General features: G+C 35.8%; 1 protein-coding gene across 3 annotated transcripts in view; it reads right to left on the minus strand.

Annotated features, from left to right (window-relative positions):
• The window catches only part of ZNF407 (zinc finger protein 407), a 448,885-nt gene that overhangs the window by 125,146 nt on the left and 298,741 nt on the right, over positions 1–24,998 (minus strand). For 2 of the 3 annotated variants that reach the window (XR_011504354.1, XM_070512851.1), the window contains exon 8: positions 21,458–21,636. Coding sequence is in view for 2 of the 3 variants with exons in the window: in XM_070512851.1 (XP_070368952.1) it covers positions 21,458–21,636 (179 nt within the window). In the remaining variant the exon portion in view is untranslated. Of the gene's footprint in view, positions 1–17,232; positions 21,056–21,457; positions 21,637–24,998 lie in introns of those variants that run through there. The other variant, XM_070512852.1, reaches the window with a different exon arrangement.

A 24,998-nucleotide genomic window follows, 5' to 3' on the forward strand; every position in this document is an offset into this window, starting at 1 on the left:
TAGATGACAAGTGAATTGACACACTTCTTCTAACATTCAGAATCTTAGGGGAAAGCAGGTGACTTAATTGGCAAGTACTATTTGAGAAGCACTGCCACAGAGACTTTACGTATACAATTTAATAAGCTAATTCTCATGGTATCACTGACCAGATAGGTTTCTAAACCTATTTTATACATGCAAAACCTAAAAATGACAGATGTGGGTTAAGCTTCCCAAGATCACACAGTGAGGAAGTAGCAAAGCTGGCTCAAAATTCAGCTTTATCTCATTCTAAGACAATTGTTTTTCTACCACAGCAAGCTGGCAATCTTGGTGTAACTGGAGGAGAGGGATCTATTTCCTCGATTTTGACTATTGAGGTCTTTACAATAGTTTTAATAGCATTTCCTGCTTTCTCTTTTGATTATAAAAAGCAACACAGAAAATAGAGAAAAGCTTGCACTTTTAGGTCCATCATTTTTTCTAAAAAAGTGTATACTTTAAAAAATAAAACTGAGGACATTCTCAGCATCCCATTTTAACATCTTTTTAGAAGCTCTTAAATTATAGAAGTAATAATGTGTTTGTCATGGAAAAAAACCATTGCAATACAAAGTTATATAAAAAAAATGCACAGTACCCATTGGCCATCTAAACTTACCCACTGAGAGGGCCAATATTAACATTTTGGTGTATATTATCTGCCTGATTCTTCATGCTCGTACAACTATACACGTAGAGTGTTTCTCCCCTACCCCTTCCGCCTCTTTTAAGAAAGAAACAATCATAGCAGTCACAATACTTTGCAACGTGCTTTTTGCACACAACCACGTATCATAGTCAGATTAACACACAGACATCCAGCTTGTTTTTAACAGCTACCTATTTGTCCACTGCACGAACAATCCCCTCCTGATGGGCATGCACATAGTTTCCAACTCCTGACCATTACAATAACTCACAACAAAGTATCTTTACATACTAGTACATTTATTCCATAAGATTGATGCTTAATATTAGAATTACTGAGTCAAATGGTCTGTGCATTTTAAAATTTAAAAGTATGTCTAGCTTACTTCCCAAAAGAGTTTTAGCAATTCACTCTCCCAGAAGTAGTGTATGAGATTTCCAATTTTCCAACAAATGCTCCATCACTGGTCATTCTCAACCTTGGTTTCTGCCAATGAATAAAAATTGGCATCTTATTGTTTTGATGTAATGACAACTAATGAGGTTAAATATCTTCGCATATACTTACTGGGAATCTGCATTTTAAAATGCCTATTCAGATCTGTCTGTTTAAAAAGTTCAATTTGAGAGAAGTTTCTATAAATTAGAAAGCCTGGCCTTCTGTGGGAATACTAATTATATTAATCTTGTATCTGTCTTATGTGTTGCAAATATTTTCTCATAATTGATTGTGAAACTTTGTTTACTTTTTCCCCCTCTCTAGTTCTGTTTTTCATGTCTTATGTAACCCTGAGGTTATATAAATATTATGAAGTTTGTCTCCATCATCACTTGACTATGTAAGAAATTAAAATAAAAATGCAATTCATGTGAGTATTTTTTAGAACAAAGATATAATGCTTTTCTTATTAATTATTTGACATCTGCTTCTTTGCCTTTCTCCTCGCACTTCAATTATTAAGTGTCTGAGGTTGATAAATAAAAGACTCAAGAACACAACTAATTGTTTATAGTAGTTCTATGTTGGTCTTCTGATGTCAGATTATCATTGAGCTACTGAACATCATTATATATAAAAATCTACTTGTTACCTTATACTTTCTTTTTAAATAGAAAACATCATAGTGATTATCTGTCAATATATAAAAGATCTAACCAAAATAACGAAGATCAATTTTCTCGTATTTCAATTCTAATTTTCTATTACATTCAGTCTCAAGAGCCTAGATTACAGAATAAAAAATAATGTAAGAGAAATGTAGAGCACGAAAACCTAAAGGATGTTTTAGGTATGCATGTTTAGATAAACCGTTTACACATTATAAGCAACAGAAATCATGTCCTAAAATAATAAATAGATGATATGTGATCAAAAATGTGTGTTTAGAATTTAAGACACTTTATTAACCTCCCCTTCTGGATCAAAGGTATCCCCATGCTAGCTTATATTAAAACCTGGATCATGCCTCATCCTGCAATGTCAACTCTGTCTCTATGGTCTAAATGATTAGTTTTCTCTCCTTATGCCTTTATAACCCAGCCAAGGACACGGGAGCTAGCTGCCTTTCTTTGGTGGGGTGACTACTACATATCCCTATTTTGCTTGGTGCAAACACAGGCAAGTTCCTTTGTGAACTGATCATTTTCTAGAGGTCATTCAGACCATAATTTCAGCCCTAGCCAAGATTCTGATGGTCCTTCTTAGGAAATTGGACCCAGTGGGAACGTTTTCTCCTTCTGCTTAGTCTATGGGTCAGCATTTTCCTTCCCTTGTAGTTCTTAATTCCCTTAAGTGGCAATTATTTAAGACCCAGTTAGAGAAGGTGCAATCTACATTCATCCAATAAAACCTAAATATTAAAAAGGACAGAAAAATTCAGCATGGTTACCAAGGATAAATGGGGCAGCATTTAGCATTTGAAAGGTACCAACGAAGTGGTACATGAGTAAATGGATAAAATTTTAAAAAAACGACTGGAGGTAAAAAAAAAAAAATTGCGAAGAACTAAAAGGGCATACTATGTGTCAAAGAGACAGAGCGTCCTAATTATAAAAGGTTAACATCACAGAGTGAAGAAATAGGTGGAAAAATCAATCTAATGAATATTATTTGGAAATTTACCCAAAGGTAGTAGATATAGAAAGTCTAAATTTTAGGTTTTTAATGAGCATATGATAAAAATTAGTTAGATTAGAACTGTGGTCCAAAATACACACCCTTATTAGAGGTAACCTATTAGCGCTAAAAGCATTACACTTGGCAATGAAATCACCATGTCTGTGGAAAGATATATTAGAAAAATTATGATCACTGCATGGACATAATAAATAAATGCATTCTAAGGTCAAAGGTTCTAGAAGAAGCCAAAGGAGATAGGCAAGAATTCTGAATTTCATGTGGCCCATTCATACGCAAATGGAAAAACCAGTGGAATGGGTAAAAAAGAGGGAATTAATTAAAATGACAACCTACTTATGAAATACACTACAAAAGTTCTGAATGAGTGCTATGCCGATACTAATACGCTGTAACATCTGAGCTGTGGGTACTATGGGATATAGTGCTTTCAGATTTAGCAAGAATGATCTTTATTAAGTACATCACCTTTTCCCATAGTCTGTATTTAAGAGCAGGTAAATATCTCTGAAATTTTAAGGACTTACTCAAATCCAGTTACATTATCAAATTTTTAAAACTTAATATTCACAATTTAGTCTTCAATTTAACTGACCATCTGCCTCATATATCAAAAAGTGTTTTACCAAGAAAATCCAACATGTGATGTCTAAAAAATATGGCAGACACATTTAAAACTTCTAAGTTTAAAGTAGATTTTCATACATACAATGGAATTTATTCCACTAGGACCACATTTAAGGTTTTAACTCCCATAGTCAGGAAAGGTCTAAACTCTATAACAAATCCTTTATTCTATAGCACTTGAAATGTTTCTGCTTCTGTGGTCAAATTCTGACTGATAAAACACTTTTGGGATGGTGATATTTAATCCAAGTATCACACACAACACAGTCAATTATCTAGCATAAAATAGCAGCATGCGGCATAACAGGGTTTACACTGAAACCAGTGGCTGGCTTCAAATTGCATTACTAGCCTTATAAGTTTGGGTCAGTTATTTTACCTCATTTTTTCCCCCTTCACCATTAAAATGGGAATAACAGTAGCATACGGTTGTTTTGGAAATTAAATGAGATGATACTCTTAAAAACACTCAATTTCACACATAGTGAGTGCTCAGATGAAATTGTTATCACATACAATATGGTCAATTATTCAGAATAAAATGGAATTAATTCAATTCTACTTTCTAGGTCTTTCCTACACTCTACAGAGGAGAAAAAAGTTATTGTGAAAGAGGTCTAATAAGATTAAATCAATGAGAAAAATGTTATTACAACATACTGACTTCCAGCAGTTCCTCAAATTCATTATTTCCCTCTTTCTTGAGGCCTTTGTGGTTCCACTGCCTGGAATTTTCTCTCCACTTAACTCTTTCCCTCTTTCAAGCCTGAGCTCTAGGCAAGGGGTCTTCCCAGTGACCTACACAGAGCACTTCCCCAGGTGCCAAAGCAACTTTGACTTTTCTTTCTAGTCCTTAGATAGCAATTCGGTATTTGTTTGTGTGGTTGTTTAATTAATGTCTCTTCTCCACTAACTTAACAATCTCTACTAAGGCAAGGACCCAGCTGGTGCTGCTCATGCTTGTATCTCTGATGCCTAGGACAGGGCAGTGGTGCACACCGTGGGTGAAGAAAGCCCAAAACGTGTTTGGTGACAATCCAGCAGGTCTCAACACAAGAGTAGTTACAAATTCTCAAACAATATTAATTTCTAGTTACTTCAGGAATTTTAAAATGTGTTTTGCATCATAGCCAGAAGCAGAAGAAGAGAAAGCTCATAAACTCAACAACGTTTACAAAACCTTCCCCACTAAAAAGGTTTAAAAGTTACTGATTTAACATTTCAATAATATGATCCAGAAGTCATCACCAGATATAGTGAAAATGCCTTTCATTAATCATTTGAACTATTCAAGATAGAATAGAAAACTGTGCGTCTGAAACTGGCTGGCGTCTTCCTGATTTGATTCTACAGGGTGAAATCCTGTAACTGGGATCATCATCTCACAATTTTCTAGAATTCTATAGTTTGGGGTTTTATGTAGGATTCATATCAGAGACCAGGGTCCTAACTGTGGCTGACTTAGCAACAGAATGAAACAGCCACATACTTCAGGAAATCTTATAGGAACTTCTGTTCGCTCAGGAGGTAGAAACAGTGGGTGAGGAGGATGGTCTTCATTGTGGGCCTTCATTCAGAGGTCACTCAGAGGAACACTGATAACAGGAAAGACATACAAAACTGGAGTATAACTAAATATGAATATGAAGATAAAATGACTGCATAAATTAACATGTTATATTTCAGGTCTAACTCAAAACCTTCAGACCAATAACATTCAATTTTATTTGTACTATGATGATAAACTATTGTTTCTTATATGTTGAGTGAAAATAATTATACAGATTAATGTAATAGGTGAATATCTTGATATCTTAATGCCTACAAGATGAACATACCCAAATCGATCCTACCATAAATAATAAAAATATATAGGCTTGGATCTCAAATGTCTTTTTCAATGTAAAAAAGACATTTAAAATTTGATATGTTCAAATTGAACATAAAACATCTTAAAAATGTCTTTCTAACACATTTTCTTAAGACACAGATGGAGAAATTGGGGTGAAAAAAGAAAATATATTAAGTGCTATAACAGAATTATATCTAAAACTGAAATTACTTCTTTGGTAAAAAATTCATGATCTAAAAGCATACATCACAAAAAACTTTTTTCATTATGTACCGGGGGAAAGGTCAGATATATGAACAAAGATGATACATGAGAATAACATTAAAGTAAAACAAAAAGAAACCTAAAGTGTAATTCAGCCATTTTTAAAGGGCTCTCTCTGTTTTATTTTTATTGGTTCTTCAGCATTATACTGCATGTTGTATGCAATCCAACTTTTCAACTCAACGCCCTTATAATCCACTTTATTGACCCCAAGGCCACTTCTGCCTGCTCAGTGTTCCAGCCTATCTCCTCTTCTCACCTCTCTTATTACTCAATTCTTACAAAATCAAGTACTCTTCAGCTTGCCTTCTTGCACTTCAGATTAATCATCTTCATTTATCCTTGACTTGCACAAGCTACAGCTGTCTTGCCATCCCACTATTTCCAATGCTCGTTTTAATAGCAAGAGTGCTTACAAGTCATTAAATAACAACACAATTAAATGTGCACAAGAGGGACTACATCTGGCACCTAGTCTATCTGGTCCTTGATTGAAGCGTGAAGCTTGCTCTGTCTGAATAACAAGGTTAATCTAACAAAGCCTAACCCTATCGATGAATTATCTGTAAAACTCCAAGTGTACCACAGTTCAGTGTTGAGTGGATGCTCTATAAAAATGTCAATAGACTCAATAAGTACTTAGTTACTAACATAAACAATGTTAAAATATGATATTTAACTGCCTAATAAGTGGGAAAGGCCATGAGATTGGTAATTTTTAAAAAAATAAAACCTTCAGTGAAACCAACTGTAATACTACCCAACAGTACGCTAAAGTTCCAGGAGAACTATCTGGGAATGTCCACGTCTCCGTCATTTTATACTAACAAAGTCTGTAAAGCAGTCTATTTACTAGAAACAACCTTGTTTCTAGTCAAGAGAATAGGGTATATAAACATGAATATGAAAGTTATGCCAATAGTCCAGGTCACCTATGTTAAGATAAAATATAACTTGGAATATCCACTCTTGTCACTCAAGAGCAGCAGCTACTGGCACAAATAAAAAGAACCTAGAAGACACAGAGTAATTCAGCTCTATATTTTATTAATTAAAGACTTACAGAGCACTTAATACATGCCAGGCACTATTTTAAGCACTTCACAAATATTAACTTATTTAATCACTCCAAGACATTTACCACTAAAAGAGATTAACTGACATAAACCTTACTCCAAGATGCAGAAGGATCTACTTCATTAGTTTGAGGCACAGATTCTATTTTAGCCAACAGAGTCCAAATCTGTCCCTGGCCAACATCTGGAAAGAAACTAGTATTATAATTCATTCTAACTTAGTGAACCACAAAATGAATGTGGAAGAAATCCTGAAAGGCAGTTTCCCAAGAAAGAGTTCTTTCCCAATAAAAAGAAATTTAAATTTTATAATCAGTGCAATGTGAATAATCTATACTAATAGCAAAGGAGTCTTGCTTTTTCCTTTATAAACAGGAAATCGCTTATGCTAGGTTTTTATTTTAAGCACGCATTAAAACTATGATTTTTCACAAGATGAAAAAATGACTTTCTGCCAATCACACTGACATGCTCCTCAACAAATGGCACTAATAGCTGTGACAAGAGTGAACCTGTCTGAGCAGAGCTTTTTAAGAAGGATCTAGACCAGCCATCAAAAATACTATTTTATCTATGTGGGGCCCACGCTAAATTCTGCTGCAATAAAAGCTATTAGATGATTTAAGTGACTACTTTATTATGATGGATTTTCATCTATTAAAAGAATATATTTAAGTGTCTTTAATATTGCTTAGAAATAGAAAATATGGAAAAAATAAGAAAGTGTAACCATGTCTGTAAGATAAAATATTTTGTTTCTTCATATTTTTCCTGAATAAATTAATTTTGCAAATTTACTCAATTGATTTATATATTTCAGATGCTGACTAACATGTCTCATATAACATCTCTTTGGCTTATTTAATTTTAGAGTCTCAAGACAATTAATGTAATTTCTATATTAACATCCCCATTTTCATTTTCCCCATCCCAATCAACTCCCTTCTCTAATGAACCCTCACGAACAGAGATACCTATTTAATATTTTCTAATATGGATATGTGCAGAAAATATACAAAAGAGAAGGGTAATTAGCATTTTTTTTCTATTTGTAATTAAAAAAAACTTTTTTCTGCTTTTTCTCCCCAAGTCCCCCCGAGTACATAGGTGTATATTTTAGTTACGGGTCCATCTAGTTGTGTAAAACAATTTTTAACTGTGGCAAAATACACATAAGATTTCCCATATTAACGATTTTTTTTTTAAAGATTGGCACCTGAGCTAACACCTGTTGCCAATCTTCTTCTTCTTTTTTTTTTCTTCTCCCCAAGGCCCCCCAGTACATAGTTGTATATTGTAGTTGAAGGTCCTTCTGGTTATGCTACGTGGGACGCCACCTCAGCATGGCCCAATGAGCAGTGCTAGGTCCACGCTCAGGATCTGAACTGACGAAACCCTGGGCTGCTGAAGCGGAGCATATGAACTTAACCACTCAGCCACGGGGCTGGCCCCCCTTCTTAACCATTTTTAATACTGTTCAGTAGTGTTAAGTATATTCACATTATTGTACAATCAATCTCCAGAATTTTTTCATATTGCAAAGCTGAAACTCTGTACCTATTAAATAATTACTCCCCATGCCCCTTCCTTCAGCCCCTGGCAACCACGATTCCACTTTCTATTTCTGTGAGTTTGACTATTCTTGATACCTCACATAAGTGAAATCATACAGTATTTGTATAATATATACACACATAATATCCTCAAGGTTCACCCATGTGTAGCATGTGTCAGAACTTCCCACGTATTATTCCATTGTATGTATGTACTGCATTTTCTTTATCCATTCATTCATCGATGGACATGTAGGTTGCTTCTACCTTTTGGCTATTGTGAACAATGTTGCTATGAAAGCGTTATGAAATATCTTGAGATCTGCTTTCATTTCTTTTGGATAAATAGCCAGAAGTGGAAATGCTGGATCATATGGCAGTTCTACTTTTAGTTTTGGGGGGAACCACCAAACAGTTCCCATAGCAGCTGCATTATTTTACATTCCCACCAACAGTGCAGAAAGGTTTCAATTTCTCTACATTCTTGCCAACACTTCTTATTTTATTTCTTTCCATCCTAATGGGTGTGAAGTGGTAGCAGTAAATTTTTTTAAGTGGATTTCTTAGCTAGTAAGAAAAATATGATGAATACAAAATACAAAATTACTAAGTACTGTTTATAATGATAACAAAGCTAACCAGAGAAGAACCATATTATAAGCAAAAAAGTGAAAGCCTTTTCTTATTCAATAATATAAAGAATTAAGGAACAATAATTTCACTGGTCACTATATTCTAAATGTAAATACGCACATGTCATTTTCTTGGTTCATAAGATTTTTTGAATGATCGGTTATAACAAATATCAGGCATAGTAAGCTCCCTTCAGTCAGAATGTCATTCAGGAGAAGGACAAGACAGTGACAAATCAGACTGATGCTCAATGAGTTTTACTGGCTCACAGAGCAATGAAGAGACGGGATACATGAAGTCAAAGGGAAATACATGCATCCAATTACGGGAATTTAGGGGTAACATTTAAAACCCATGGAAGCTTAATTTCAGAAACTGCTATGGTAATACAGCGGAAAGAAACCGACTTAGAGAAATACTGCCAACTGATTTTCAACAAAAGTGCAAAGGCATTTCTGCAGAGAAGGACAGCATTTTCAACAAACGTTGCTCAAAAAAATAAAACACCCATATGTAAGAGAAAAAAAAAAAAAGAACCCTGACCTATACCTCAGGCTATACAAACTTTGACTCAAAACAGACCACAGATCCAAATATCAGATGAGAAAGCATAAAGCTTCCAGAAGAAAAAACAGGAATTAATCTTTGTAACTTGAATTAGGCAAATGGTTTCTAGATACTATATCAAAAGTACAAATCATAAAGGAAATACATTAACCAACTGGACTTCATGAATATTAAAAACTTTTGCTCTGTGAAAGACACTGTTAAGAGGAAAAAAAGACAAGTCACAGCCTGAGAGAAAGTATTTGAAAATCATATATCTGACACAGGTCTTGTAACAAAAGTATTTTTTAAACTTTCAAAAGTCAATATCCCAATGAAAAAACAGGCAAAAATATTTCCATACACACTTCATCAAAGAAAATATACAGATGGCAAATAAGCATTGATAATCAACATCATTAGTGACCAAACACAAATTAAAACCATGAAATACCACTAAACGCCTCTTAGAACGACTTAAAAAAAACTGACAATACTAAGTGCTGATGGAGATGTAGGGCAACTGGGACACTCACACACTGCTGGTGGGAATGTCAAACGTACAGACACTTTGGAAAACAGTTCGACAGTTTTCTTTCGAAGTTAAATATATATACATACGATATCATCCAGGTATCTCATTTCTGGGTATTGACCCAAGAGAAATGAAACCTCATATTCACACAGAAACCTATATGTACATGTTTATAGCAGCTCTATTTATAATTGTCAAAAAGAGTAAACAACCAGATGTGGTATTTCATTGTTGTTTTGATTTGCATCTCCCTAACAAGTAATGATGTTGAGCATCTTTTCATGTGTTTACTGGCTATTTATGTATCTTCTTTAGAAAAATGACCATTCAGACGCTTTGCCCATTTTTTAATTAGGTTATTTGCCTTGTTCTTTTTGAGTTATGTGTTCTTTATATATTCTGGATAAAAGTTGCTTATCAGATAGATTTGCAATTTATTTTTCAGTTTATACGTTTTCCTTTCATCTTCTTGACGGTGTCCTTTGAAGCACAAAAGTTTGCGGGTTTTTTGTTTTATTTATTGAGGTAACGTTGGTTTATAACATTATAAAAATTTTAGGCGTACATCATTATATTTCAATTTCTCTGTAGACTACATTATGTTCACCACCCAAAGACTTGTCACCGTTCGTCACCATACACATGTGCTCTGTCACCCCATTCTCCCTCTCCCCTCCCCACTTTGCCTCTGGTAACCACCAATCTAATCTCTATCTATGTGGTGGTTGTTTTTATTTTCTACTTATGCACGAAATCACATGGTAATTGACTTTCTTCGTCTGACTTATTTCACTTAGCATAACACCCTCAAGGTCCATCCATGTTGTCACAAATGGCAAGATTTCATCTTTTTTATGGCTGAGTAGAATTGCATTGTGTATATATGAAGTCCAATTTATCTATTTTTTTTCTTTTATTGCCTATGCTTTTGGTGTCATATCCAAGAAACCACTGCTTAATCAAAGGTCACAAAGATTTGTTCATATGTTTTCTACTAAGGGTCTTATAGTTTTAGTTCTTATATTTAGTCTAAGATAATTTATGTTTTAGATGGATACATTTATGGGAATGCGGGGGTTACTGTGCACACATATGTTTCCTACTTCCGTCTGGTGAGAAGGCCCACATGTGAAGGGTGCACCGAAGTAGTGAGTACACACAGTGTACACATCTTGGTTTCTAAATACCATTCTCCAATAAAAGTAACCAAGCCTCCTTAAAGAAGAGGTTGATTTCATGCACCGGGGCAGGGAAACCACCAGATGAGCCTGGAGCACACTGTGGTTCCAGGAAGTAAAGAACTGCTCATAAAAGAATGGGAGTACATCAAAGGCCACAGGAGTCTACCTGAAAGGGTTTGCAGTGGCCAATGCTGGAGCAGTTTGAGCGAGAAAATAAATAACAATGATATTGAATAATAAACCATAGAGTAAAATAAACCCATACTGATAAAAATTATTAGAATAAGAAATAATTGGGAGAGAAGAGACAGATATTCCTTAAAGAAGGATTCCAATTAAATGTAGAAGGAATGAAAGAAAGAGAAAATCACCATTAGAACTCCACAGATTTTGTTACAGGCAAGATCCACTAATGAATGTCAAAATTAGTGGGCAAATCCTTGAGGAGAAGCATGCTATTTGCATAATCTGAAATCATCTCCCCTGAGATGCCTATTAATTAAAAAGGGGAAAACAGCAAGTTTGTAGTAGAGAAATATGAAGACACCTCCTTACTCAACTGATCCAGGCTGCATCATCCACTATACGGTACCCCTGATGGCTGCACATCTATTCTGGGGAATTCTTAAAAAATCTCAACTGAATCACGAGTAAACATCAGACTAATGCAAAATAAGGGACATTCTACAAAGTAACTCATCCATATTCTTTAAAAGTATTAAGGACACGAAAGACTGAAAAAGTGTCATGGATTGGACAAGACTAAGGAGACACAAGAACTGATGGGCATGTTGGTTCCTGAGCAGAATTCTGGAAAAGAAAGATGACATGATGGAAAAACTGCTGAAATCTGAATAAAGAATACAGTTTGGAAGGTAGTATTGTACTAATGCTAGTGTCCTTGGTTTTGGTAATTGTACTTTGGTTATATAGGATGCTAACATTTGGGGAAGTTGGAGAAAGGATATATGGGAACTCTCGGTACTATCTTTTCTGGAAGTTTAAAATTATTTCAAAATAAAAACTTACAACAAGGAAATCTTACTAAATGGTAATTTTGCTCATTAAAAATAGAAATAAAGCTGCAAACAATAATGTGCATTTTTTCATCTTCTGAATTAAATTTCAAAGCTTATTAAACAGTATATCTAAATTTCCCTCATAATTTGAAAGAATTTATAATACTTTTCTTCTCTAAATGACTTCAATGGAAACAGTAACCTGTTATGTAGCATCAGCAGTAGGACTTGTCAACACCTATCTTGTTTCCCTCATATAAAATTGCATTTTAGTTGGGGTCAAGATACATCAGAGAGGGTGTGTAAATTTTTAAAATATATAAATTATATTGAATTAAACAGTTGATAAAAAGTCTATATAAAAATAAAAGACACATCAATCACCTGATAAAATCATACTGCCCCCACTATAACTTTCTACAATTTTTTTCCCTTAAAATTTTGATAAATGAAGTTGTCAGGGAGGATAAGATCACAATTTCGTTTCCTTTTTTTAAAAAAAAAAAAACTATTCTAACTTTCAGAGTTCAGTTAATGAATGCAGCAAATGTTGGTCCAGACAAGATCACAATTTTGCCTGCTGATGAGGTCACCATCCTGTCATGTGCCTGTATAACCTTGCAGCAGCAAGGAAAGAAGTCTAAAGGAAAGTTTTAATGTGGCTCTGAATTATACAGCTAATTATGCTTAGCTAGGCCTCCAAGAAAGAAGAGGCTAGAGTTTTTCCTGGAAAAAAATTAACCACCAGTTTAAAACTTCTCTTTAAGATCATGTAGTGAGGGGACGAGCCTTAGTGCTCTGAGCCTGCAGTTCACCAAAACTGACTGCATGGAGTTATAGGAATTTCAGGTACCTTTAGCCAATGCTATTAGGTGTTACTAACAAAAGCTGTGTTTTGATTGTGTACTTGGACTTTATTTTAAATGTTGTGAATGCCATAAAGGACTTCACAGACCACTAAAATCTACACCAGAAAGGACATTATTTCAGGATATTCTTTTTTAAAAAATAGTTTTTAAAATATAGAGTATAAGAGATAACATACAAAGAGTAAAAATAATTCAAATAAATTACGTCATAAGTTTCCACTCTGAAAACAGTTTTATATAGACCTTTTCTAGCCCTAACTTTGCCTATGTGCTGAGACCATCATGCTAATATGTATACGACTACTAATACATGTACACATTTACAGAGGTATGAGATCCATTACTCTTAAGAGCAATGTGAAATAAATGCAAAAAAAATCGTTCAAGTCCTTTCTGTCTACTTTCCTGCTATTAAAACAGCAATAACAAGCCCAACACATTTTTCCTTTAAAGAAAATCTCAATACCCATGATGATTTTCAAAGCTCTTTCCTAGTATTATTTAATTTGAACCTCATATTCAGAAGAAAGGCTGAACACTGTTATTCATGTTGCAGTTGAGAATGCACACAGAACGGCTGAGGGACCTGTGTACAGTCACGCATCTCACCCACAATAAAGCCAGGACACTAAAACCTAGTTCACCTGATTCCATCCGTCCATCCACCCACCCGGCTCTGCCCTAGGCAGAAGTACGACTGTGAAAACATTTATCCTGGTGGCTTTTTTTTTTTTATTATATTATACCATGCTACTTCCTAGTACTCGTTTTCAGATTATCTGAAGTCTTAAAACTCCAAAATGTTAAGGCTCCCATGATAAGAATTTCATTAACTCAGAGATGCCCATTTTTTTTAAAGCTCTTGTAAATGCTGAATTATGTAACTGGAAAACTGTCGCAGACAAACGGGTATGGATTTCACTCGGCCACACTGTAGTTATATATTCTCCTCAGGCAAGCTAACCTCCTGAAAATTCATTTTTAAAATCAGGAAATTGAGAATAACACCTACCAAAGAGATTTGTTTTGAAGATTTAATGGCCCAGAGAAAAGCCTGGCACAGACACTATTGCTACCCTTCCTCTTTCTCTCTTTGTAAGTGAAAATGCAAAACGTGACAGCATAGGGTAAGGGAGTTCTTCAGTACTACACATGACTCGCCTGAAATAGGAAACCATACATAAGTACAATTCGGATGACGCCAGAACAATTAGGACTGCCCTCCTGCAGGACTGAGAGACAGAAGAGGCAGAAGGGTGGACCAGAGAGACATATGGTGGCAAATATTTCCTTAATCCTGATCCACACTGTTAAGCAGATGAAGGAAGTTTTTTAGACAGTTTGAAGAAACGTTGGAGAGAACGTACTTATTGTTAAGCAGATTAAATTTTAAAATATTTAAGAATGTTTAATTGGAACATTTTTTAAAAACCTATTTCAGTATACTACTCAATAAAAGAGAAATAGTGCTGAGTTCAGAGGGTCTGCTTAACTTATCAGTAAATAGTATATTTACTGATTAACAACCACAAATGAGATGATCCTGGATAGCAATTACATTACTGAAAAAGTAGGCTGATGAAAAACACTGCTGTGACATTACTCACCCATTGACTATAAAGTATGTAAGAGAGTTAGTTCTGAACTTAGGAGCTCCAACAGGACTGACAGTGAGAAAGCACATGAAGAGAAGGGCAGTTTCCAAAATATCAAATCCGCCAGGCCATGACGGACACTGAGGACACCACCCTACAGAAGACGCTAGAATATTTTAGACAGGAGTCAGAAAGGAACAAAAACATTTAGCAGGCAGTTAAGAAAAGGAGTAAATTAACCCATGGATGATGTCTGAGGTTAAAGAACCAAATCGTTGAAGTGTTAATTATTTTAGGAAGTCTTTTGTTAGTGGTGAAGTATCAGAAGACTGGAAAACAAGGAATCCAGTCTGAAGGGTAAAAAGAAAGAGGGGAGAGGCTGAAAATTACAGAGCTGTAAGGATAACATCTATATTAGGAAATAAATTCGAGATGATACTTATGGATGAGCTTAATGATACATTTGGAGAAGTACATTTTAATAGGAGTGAGTCAGCATGGATTTACCAAAGGCAATCATGTCAGAAAAAATTTAGTTCCTTTTTAGGTTGAAGTAATAATTGGTTTATGTAAGGGAGAGCCAATGAGAAAGTGTCAGGATTTTCGGAGATTTTTGGACCTTTTCACGAAATGAATTATTGTACAAAATGTCATGACATGTGTCAGAGCATCCAAGTAACAAAAGGGGATGAAAGTAACAGGGTTAAAAATAGAGGGCCAAGGAATTTGGGAAAAGACTCCATTCTACAAGACTCTTTATATCAGAATGCTAATGTTTTTAATTAACGATGAAGATTTTTTATACTAGGAAATTTGAATATACCGCTAAATGAGAGGGAATGGTTAAGATACAAAAGTCTACAGCTGTTTTATCTTAACTGCGATTAATTAAGCAAATAGGCTCAGAGGTGGAATATGAAATTCAACCTGCGTAAGTATAAAGTGATGCATGGGATAGAATTAAGGCCTACATTATGTACAGTTTAAATGGCACTGGATCAGTTACCATTGGAAAGAAAAAGGATTTGGAGTTTTGATAAGAGCCAAACTTTCACATTGTTATCCTTATAACTGGGTTAGAGAAAAATGCTATGGAAGGCAGTTGAATAATACATTTTATAAGGAAGAAAAAAAATTATCTTAGAGAAGATGAAAATCCCAATTTGTGAAGAGAGTCTGATAGATTCATGTGCTATCACACTGCACATGTAATAATCTAATGTATATTTTTACATGGTTAAGTCTTAATATATGAGAACTGATGAAAATCATACCAACTCAAATATGATTAAAAAACTATGACAGTGGAAAACTAAGGAAATTAGGGAAAATATCATTCATCACTTAATGCTTAATTTCCCCTGAAAAGAGAACACCATTTGATCACTACCTTTACAAAAGACATAAAGATTTACTACATTTAAAGTCCCAGTTTCTCAGAGGAAAACAAAAAATAAATCAACTTCCTGGTCTCAACGCAGTGCTCATAATATGGGAAAGTGACCACTCCACATCTGGGTCTTCGAGGGGGCATTTATCCACAAGCAATGAGCATTGCTTCAAGAGCAAACAAGCTCTCTGAGCTGCAGACACATAACTACAAGTCTGTCACTTGGAACTCGTGAGACGAAACAACCCTTTCTTCTCAGGCACAAGCAGCAGAGCCTCAGCATGCTCGCCTCTGCCCTCTCCTTGGCTTCTCCATCTTCACGCTCCCTGCTCTCAGGTTGTTTAAAGCATTCTGCGACATAACCACCCAAGTCCGATTAAAGGTCACTTGTACTGCACACACACAGTGTATTTAATTCTCTCTCAAGGTGTAGTGAATGAACGTGAAACTTATTCCTGGATAAGAGAGACGGTAGAAATACAGTTGCTAAAAATACAAAGATCATTTTTGAGGTGAAATGAATTTCACTAAATTAAAAAATTATAATGTACAATGACAAAAATAATTCTGGTCACTTTTAATTTGATATTAATTTTGTGAGGATTAATGTGATTGTAAAATTTCATAGTATTCTATCTAGAGTGGACTTAAATGAACCTCTTTAGAAATTTGGGGGGTAAAGGAATCCTGTCTTGTGTTTTCTTTAAGTATATACAGAAAGTGCACAACTCAAGGAAGAGCTTGAAGAACTTTCTCCAACTGAACACAATCGTGTCTCAACGTGAGGATAAGCAGCAGAACATCAGTAGCACCTGCAGTCCTCATCCCAGGGACCGCTGCCACCAAGGGAAAAACACACGCTGGTTTCCAACACCAAAGATTAGTTTTGGCTGCTTTTATATTTAATAAAAATGGAATCATACAAATACCCTCCTTTGTGTTTGGCTTAGTTCCTCCAATGATACAACTGTTACTCACATTCTTGCTTTAGTTGGAGCTCGCTCACTCTCATTGCTGTAGAGTGCTCCATGAGGTAAATACGCCACCTGCATACATTCTACTTGAGGGACACTTGGGGAGTTTCGATTTTTGACTATAATGACTATACAAATATTATATTTAGTATAAATACTAAAGTAAAAGACTATTTCACATAAAAGATTAAAATGGTCAGAGCAGATAAAGAAACAAAATGCAGCTGTATGCAGCTTATAAGGAAGCTGGTGCAGCTATACCAATATGAAGCATAGACTGATGGCAAGAAGTATTACTACAGATAAGAAGGAACATTTCATAATTATAAGGGAATACATATATATTCTTTATCATAGGAGTGTATGTGCATAAAACAATCCTAAAGTTGCAAGTATCCAGTGATGTATTTTCAAAATACATAAAGCCAAAATTAACAGAATTAAAAAGAAAAATAGACACATTCACAATCATAGCAGGCAACATTAATATCCCTCTCTTAGTTGACAGAGCCAGCATAAAAACATTGGTAAGAATACAGACAGTCTGAACACCACAGTGAACTAACTTGACATGAATGATATACAGGGAACTAGAATATGGCCCCGAACAACACCATTATTTGCATTCCTTTCTAGTAACTCTCAAACATCTACCAAAACTCACCATATGCAGGGCATAAAGTGTAAACAAATTTCAAAGGATTGGAATAATTAAGATTATGTTCTGTAAGCACAGTAGATGTAAGCTAAAAATCAATTTATGTTATCATTTCAATAGTTAACAAAAAGATAACTAGAAAATCTCAAACTGCCTGAAAATCGAATACTACATTTCTAAATAACCCACTTTTATTTTAAAAATAACCACTTTTCCCTTGTTTTTTGAAAAAAGCAACAAGCAAAATTAAAGCTCACATATACCCTTCAATTCTCTGGAGTATGACACGGAAAATGATACCCAAATCATTTTTCTAGTTCCTCAAATTAACTGAGAAAAAAGACAGTGAATCATCAACAGAAGCAACAGAGAAGGAGAAAACCAAGTAACCATGGGTGAAAGTTTACACACTGTATTCCCTCTTGGGGATCATAAAAAAGCTGTGTCGTGGGCATCACTCTCCTCCTCCTACAAAGGGGAAACTGAGGCCCACTGAGTTCAAACAAAGTTTCCAAAGTCATTTAACAAAGGTATGAGGGCTGAAGTCAAAATCTAGCCCCCCAAAAGGCTGCACCCACAGAAACACAGGATGCTACAGCTGGGAGGGTCTTTGGACATTGCTAATTCAGACTCCTAACGTCACTGATAAGGAATCTGAAGCTCAGAGATGTCCAGAGATCTGCCAGCCTTACAAAATGGCACACAGGGATGTGACTCTGGTCTCCATGGAACTCAGGTTCCACAGTCTTTGCATAAATTACACCACCTACATCACTGTAGGTACATCTCAACGTGGACACACTCAGGGAAGCACACAGCCACAGGAAAATCTCTCTGCAGAACTGTTTTCCAACAAAAAATAAAATACCTCATTTTTTTTTAGAGATTCGCACCTGAGCTAACATCCATTGCCAATCTTCTTCTTCTTCTTTTTTTTCTTCTTCTCCCCAAAGCCCCCCAGTACATAGTTGTACATTCTAGTTGTATGTCCTTCTGGCTCTGCTATGTGGGATGCCGCCTCAGCGTGGCCTGATGAGTGGTGCCATGTCTGTGCCCAGGAACTGAAGTGGTGAAACCCTGGGCCGCCAAAGCAGAGCACCCAAATTTAACCACTCGGCCACGGGGCCAGCCCCCAAAATATCTAATTTTAATATATAAATTTCCAAATACTATCTCAACTAAAATTTAAAATACCCCACATGACACTATTCACCATCTTTTCTGTTGCTGTTGTTTAATGGTCTTCTAGATGTTTGATAGACATGGTATAGCCAAGTCAGGATCAGAGTGATTTTGTTTGTTTGTTTTTGGTTAGTTTTAACCTCAACCTTTTATTAAAAGAATTGCATGATATGCTTCACTGAGTTTGGTAACAGAAGTCTCAACACATGAATAGCATACAGATACCAGAGAACGCAGCTGACAGTATCCTTGAGGACAGCGCACACCCCACTCTGAAGACCTTATGCCACTGTGGTACCGCCCACCAGGAGGGGTTCAACAACTGTGGTGCCCAATTCCACTACTAAGCAATATGGAATGAAGAGCAGCAACAGTTTGACTCGGTATCTTATTTTTCTATGAAGGAAGGCTCGTTTCACATATCCTTAAATGTATTACAGATGATTCAGAATTAAAAGGTTAAAAAGTCAGTCAGTCAGTCTAAAAAACTACCATTTTAAAGTTTTCTCTTAACCTAGCTAAGTTTATCCAAGCAAAACTATTACTGAAGAGCAATATTGCCACGAACAGAGAAGAATAAACAACTGACCCTCCATATATACCACATGGATTTTGTTTGTGAAAATACTGAGGAATCCTACTATACTTAAGTAGAAAAAAGTTTCTAACAGAACTATAAAAATATAAACAGAAAACTAGAATTATACACACATGAGCATCACACACATACACAAGAAAACTAGGATAGTTTCCCTCAAAACTTTGGTACCCTAATGACATCTCAAAGCATATCCCCAAGGAACATTTGCATCCCCAGTGCAGCAATACTGTAAGCAAAGTTGTCTATCCTTTCGGTGCAGCAAAACAAAAGAAACATAAATTCTATGGTCTGCAATTAGCTTCCTCCTCCTTTCTTTGGTATTTACTTCATTTACAAGTTAGAGATACTTTATTTTAAGGAAATAACCCATCTTTAATGTCTAATTGCAGCAGTGTGGGGGACAGACAGAAGAGTTCAACACTGCACCTTGAGAAGCAGGTATAGCAAAACTACCTTGGAAAGTGGTACTTTGCTGACAACTACCATCAATCTAGACTGTTTTGCTTGGCTGTTTCCTGAAGAACCTCTTTTCATAGGTAGTATTTCTGGCATCTGTATTGTCATGCATTCATATTAATGAAGAACCCATAGGTACTCATGGCCAGAAGATATTTCAACTTGACTTTATCGGTTTTTGTGAACTAAACGTGATAAACTGTCAAGTTTGAAACCTTTTCAGTAACAACCTCACCAAATTGCAAAGAGTGCTGACCTCTGTTTTTCTTTTTCAAAAACAGCCCTGGATACAACAGAGATTACTAGGTCCAGCATTCTACCATTACTTTAAAAAGTTTATCATATGAATATAAACAGAGAAACACATCAGCAGAAAATGAATAATAACCTTATATGCAAACATTGTCAAATGCATTAAGAATATTATTCTGACTCAAATTACTCACTAAGTCTGTTTCCTTTAATGTAGAAATTAGATAAGTAAATACTGTTTATATATTTTACAAATGAAGTCTTGCATTTGGGATGGGATTCCCCATGACTTTTAAATACCACCGTCACATCTCCAGCATCACCAACACCCACTATCCCCTCTGCACTGGTCTTACCAGGCATGAAAGGGACTGTGCTAACAACTTGATAGCGATTATCACTTTAAATTCTCCCAAGGATCCTTTGAATAGATACTACCATGCAGATTTACACAGGAGAAATCTGAGGCATGAAGAGGTCCGTCTGCTTGAGGTCATAACGTCAATAAGGGACAAAGTAGAGTTTAAACGTAGCTCTAACTGATCCCAAAGCATCTGTTAAAACATCCTCTACACCAACCAGCATGATTTAAATACAGTACTGTTCGGGCTACATTAGGGAACTTTCTCTCAGTTTCCTTCAGGGTAAGTATTTCCTCAAATAAGTCCCCATATGCATGATCCATCATTTTCTTGTTCTGCACAGTAAGAATACAACACTCAAGGCATACTTGTTAATTAAACAAAAAGCTGGGCTACAGGAATAAGCCTGCAGTTGTTGCTACATCTCTGATTCTTCCAGAATCTGATTTCTAATCCATCCAGGTTGGAATAATCTTAGCAGCCTGTGCCATCACCAAGATCCCCCTAAAATCCATGTGACGAGCTCCTCCTGATTCTAGGCAATGAGCGGCACTATGTTACCCCATCCAAGTTGTTCTGCTCTCTCTCCTCAGTCAGATTCTCTTCCTTTCCAGGTATTCACTGGAAAACGGTGGTACAAAGGGATAGGGAATAACATTTTAAATCACAAACATTATTTTTTTAATTAAAAATTTTACCAATTAGTCAAAATATGAAGCTGAAACAACTATCAATCAGTTCAACTGTGTTCTGAATATTTGCTGTTATTAACTTTGTTGTCCTGGGATAATTATTTTGGCATTATTTGCTCTTGCTAAAATATAATTGAAAAGACCTGTTTTCATGGTTGACTGGGATATGACTGGAATGCATTTTTTTATAAGTCTTGAAGCAGATACTACCACATACCCGACTATATTAAAACACATGATGGTAATGCACAAACATCATTAAAACTATTGTGATGAATGAAACGAAACCCTCTTAGAAAGCACAATCATCTTGACAGCCTCAGCCCCTTACCGGCGTGCAGGTAGGCCAGGTCAGGGTTTTCGATGTCAGGGTGCTGCTCTTTCAGGTGGTTGCGGAACTCCACAGGGACGTTGGTTCCATAGTCACACTTGGGGCAGTTGTACATCTTGACTCCCTCGTGTTTGCCAGTGTGTAATATGTGTTTGCGGATATTTTCAGCACAGTTTGACCTACCAAGTAAGAAAGAAAGTAAACTGAATTAAGGTCAAATCAATAACATTAGACCACAAATAACGACATTAGCTGACACGTAGGCCTTACTATGTGTCAAGTACCATTCTGAGTGTTGTACTCATATAATAATTAACTTGTATAATATATTAATCCCATGAAGCTCGTAGTTTTTTTAACCCTGGTGCTAATTTTTAAGTTGGTCTTTTACCTTTGCAATTCAAATCTATGCAGAAGCAATTCATTCTGCCTTTTTATGCAAAATCCCAGATTCTATGATTTCAATATCAAATTATTCTGATACCACTTGAGGGCAGTGAAGGAGTTTCCTTAACCCCTGAGAACACACTCTTCTCCACTGAGGAGAGGTACAAAGGAAGCACTGTCACCTCTACTGAATGTAGAAAATTAAGGAAACAAAGAAGCTTTGCCTTTTAAGTTCTCTCAAGTGAGCTGCTTATAAGGGTCTAAAACAGTTTGAAGATAGAAAAGTACCTAGAAACAGTCCCTCAACCCCATGTTTTGGTAATGTGTTAAGTGCCAGTGAGTTTTCTGTGTTGGTGTAGGTTTTTAAGAGTGATGGACTAAAAAATACAATGGAGGGCCTTTACATTGTACACCAAATTGCCCCTGAAAACAGAAGTAGGTTCCTCTCCCACTGTTTTCCTCCAGATTCAGAAATGCAAGGCCTGAAATGACCAGAAAACTGGGAAAAGGATGCTGCTCTGTGAGGCAAACTGTTCTGTCTCTTCCTTCATCCCTCTCGGCATCTTTGCATCAGACTCCGCAAATAGAGCCTTGCGGAACACACATACACAGCTGTTTTTCTCTTTCATTTTTAGAACAGTAATAAAAAGAGCCCTATACAAATTTAAGCAGGTGGTGGTGGTGGTGTTAGGGTTACCTAGAAAGAAACAAAAAATCAGGCTGGCCTCAGATTTCCTACAGAGCAAAATGAAATGCCAGAGAGAAAATTGAGCAACATGTTTATCAGCATTTCCTGAAGGTATTGCTGAAGAACAAAATCCTGCAAGATGTTGGAGGAAGAAGAGATTCCGTGACCAAACAAGGTTGTGAAATAGTAGTCAGCAAACATCTCACAGGGCACATCAGATTACGAAAGGCCCTACGAAGAAACCTCACGTAGCTCTACATTACCCGAGCACTTCTAACTGGAATTACATTTGGGTATAATATTCAACTGCATCATGATGTCTAGTTTGCGGGGAATGAACCCTGGGAAACACTGGTGACGAATGCAAAAATGGTTATAACCCACCAATTTTATAGCAGCTATGTTACCACTCACATATAAAGGCAACAAATGACATTAGAAATCCAGAGACTCAGTAAACATGCTATCCATTCACTCATAACAAGAGGAATATGGAGGAATATCATCTAAGCAAGGCAAAGCTCCTCAAGACTGCACTAAGAACAGTATTCCACAACTGGAGGGGCCAGGGACATCCTTTCCTACCAACATCTGGATGAAGAGGAAATGCAGGACTTCCTTCACGAATGGGTATCTTGCATCATGGGAACAGTCCTGCAACTGGATCCAAAATATTCTTTTGGAAAAGCTTCTGGTACCTCCCTCCCATCCCCAGGCAGGGTCTGTCATCGAAGGCACATGCCCAACCATATATGGTTAGAGAGATTAAGTCATACAAGTCCCTCCATGTCTAGACGAGAAAGAAACATCAGAACGCTAACAGAGCTATATAGTAATGACTATTTGTCTTTATTTCTCAAATATAGTTGAATGATTTATACATTAATGTTCACATTTTTAAAAAATTTAAAATAACCGCAAACAGCTTTCAAAAAAAGAAGAAGAAGAAGTGAACAACAGAGACTTTGTCAGCTATTTTCAGCTAGCCTTGGCAAGGGCTGTGCCAAGCTTTGCATAGGTTTCTCTCACAACTTAGACTAAATATGCATAAGGCAGTTAGTGAACACATACATACGCAGCTTATCTCTTTCTTGTCATTACTGAATTATCAGACTTGCTTTTTATGTAAATTCTCTGTTAAGTAATAATCACTGTAATATGGAAAAAGTGAGTAAGCACCTAATTTACTTTCCGTGCCTGCCACAGGCCTCACTGCTTCAAGGCCATCACACACTCCCTGAGAAAGTGGGTAAGACAGAATCTGAGTGCAGGTTTTCTGTTTCCAAGGCTAGTGTGTTTTCAGGTACACCACAGCCCTCCTTCCTTATAGTATTTACATATCAAAGACACTGGTACATACTAAGAGAAGGGTGGGTTTGTAGAGTCTCTTAAATGTATAAATATCCTCAGAATAACAGCTCTGCATCATATTGACAGAAGTAACATAGGAAAATATCTGAAGGCGGATAAACTAATGTCCACTTTTGTGAAAATTAAAAGGAGGATCATTTTCTGAATTCCTCAACTAGCTGGGTGAACTGCTCCAAATTACTCCCTTAATTCTGCAGATTTCCCATTTGTTTTCCATGGCATCACAGATACCCCCTAAATTCACCATTGTTTACTGACATTAGGGAGTGAAAACAAAAAGCTACTACTGTACTTACTTAGTACTGTTTATTAGGACTGTCAATTCTTTGGTACCACCTATATCATTTCCTTATGGAAAAAGCTAGGCATTAAGAGTCATCAAAGACAATCACTGATCAAGTGAAGAAATTAAAATTACCAAAATATACACATTTCAATGTATGATGAGTACTTAAGTGGGGGACAATATAAGCAATGAATCCTTATCTTCAGTGAAGGAAGAAAGGCCTGACTTTGAAAACAGAAGATTTTGTTTTCAAGAAGGGTCTATCTTGGACAAAAATAAACTAATATCTCTTAGTACCTAAATAGCATGTAGAATCTAACAATCACGAGACTATGACTGAAGCAATTTAAATGGAGAAGGTAGGATTTAAAAAGGTGAAAGTCTTCTTTTTATTTAAAAATATAGGCTAAAACAAGGAAGAAGCAACGTGAAATGATATTTCTAAAGGTATTAAGGACTATTTCATGCATATATATTTATACATATATATTATTTGTGCTATATATACATACACTTAATATATTTTATCTATGTAATACTTCTGTGTATATGTATATTTATAATTCTATGTTTCATACATACACATATAAGAAACATTAAACACATGAAAACAAGAAGAAAGAATAGGCAATGTCTGCAATAAAAAAGATGCATTTCATATAGTTCATGGATAATAGAGTATATTTATGCTATCATCTGTTCTTCTGCATCTAATGTCATGTAACATAAAACTTTTTAAAATATTGGAACAAAAAGGAACTTTTCACACCTACAAAATAAAACTATTCCAATCCAAGCCTAAGAAGTCA

Source organism: Equus asinus, chromosome 7, assembly GCF_041296235.1.
Source record: "Equus asinus isolate D_3611 breed Donkey chromosome 7, EquAss-T2T_v2, whole genome shotgun sequence".
Classification (NCBI taxonomy): Eukaryota; Metazoa; Chordata; class Mammalia; order Perissodactyla; family Equidae; genus Equus; species Equus asinus.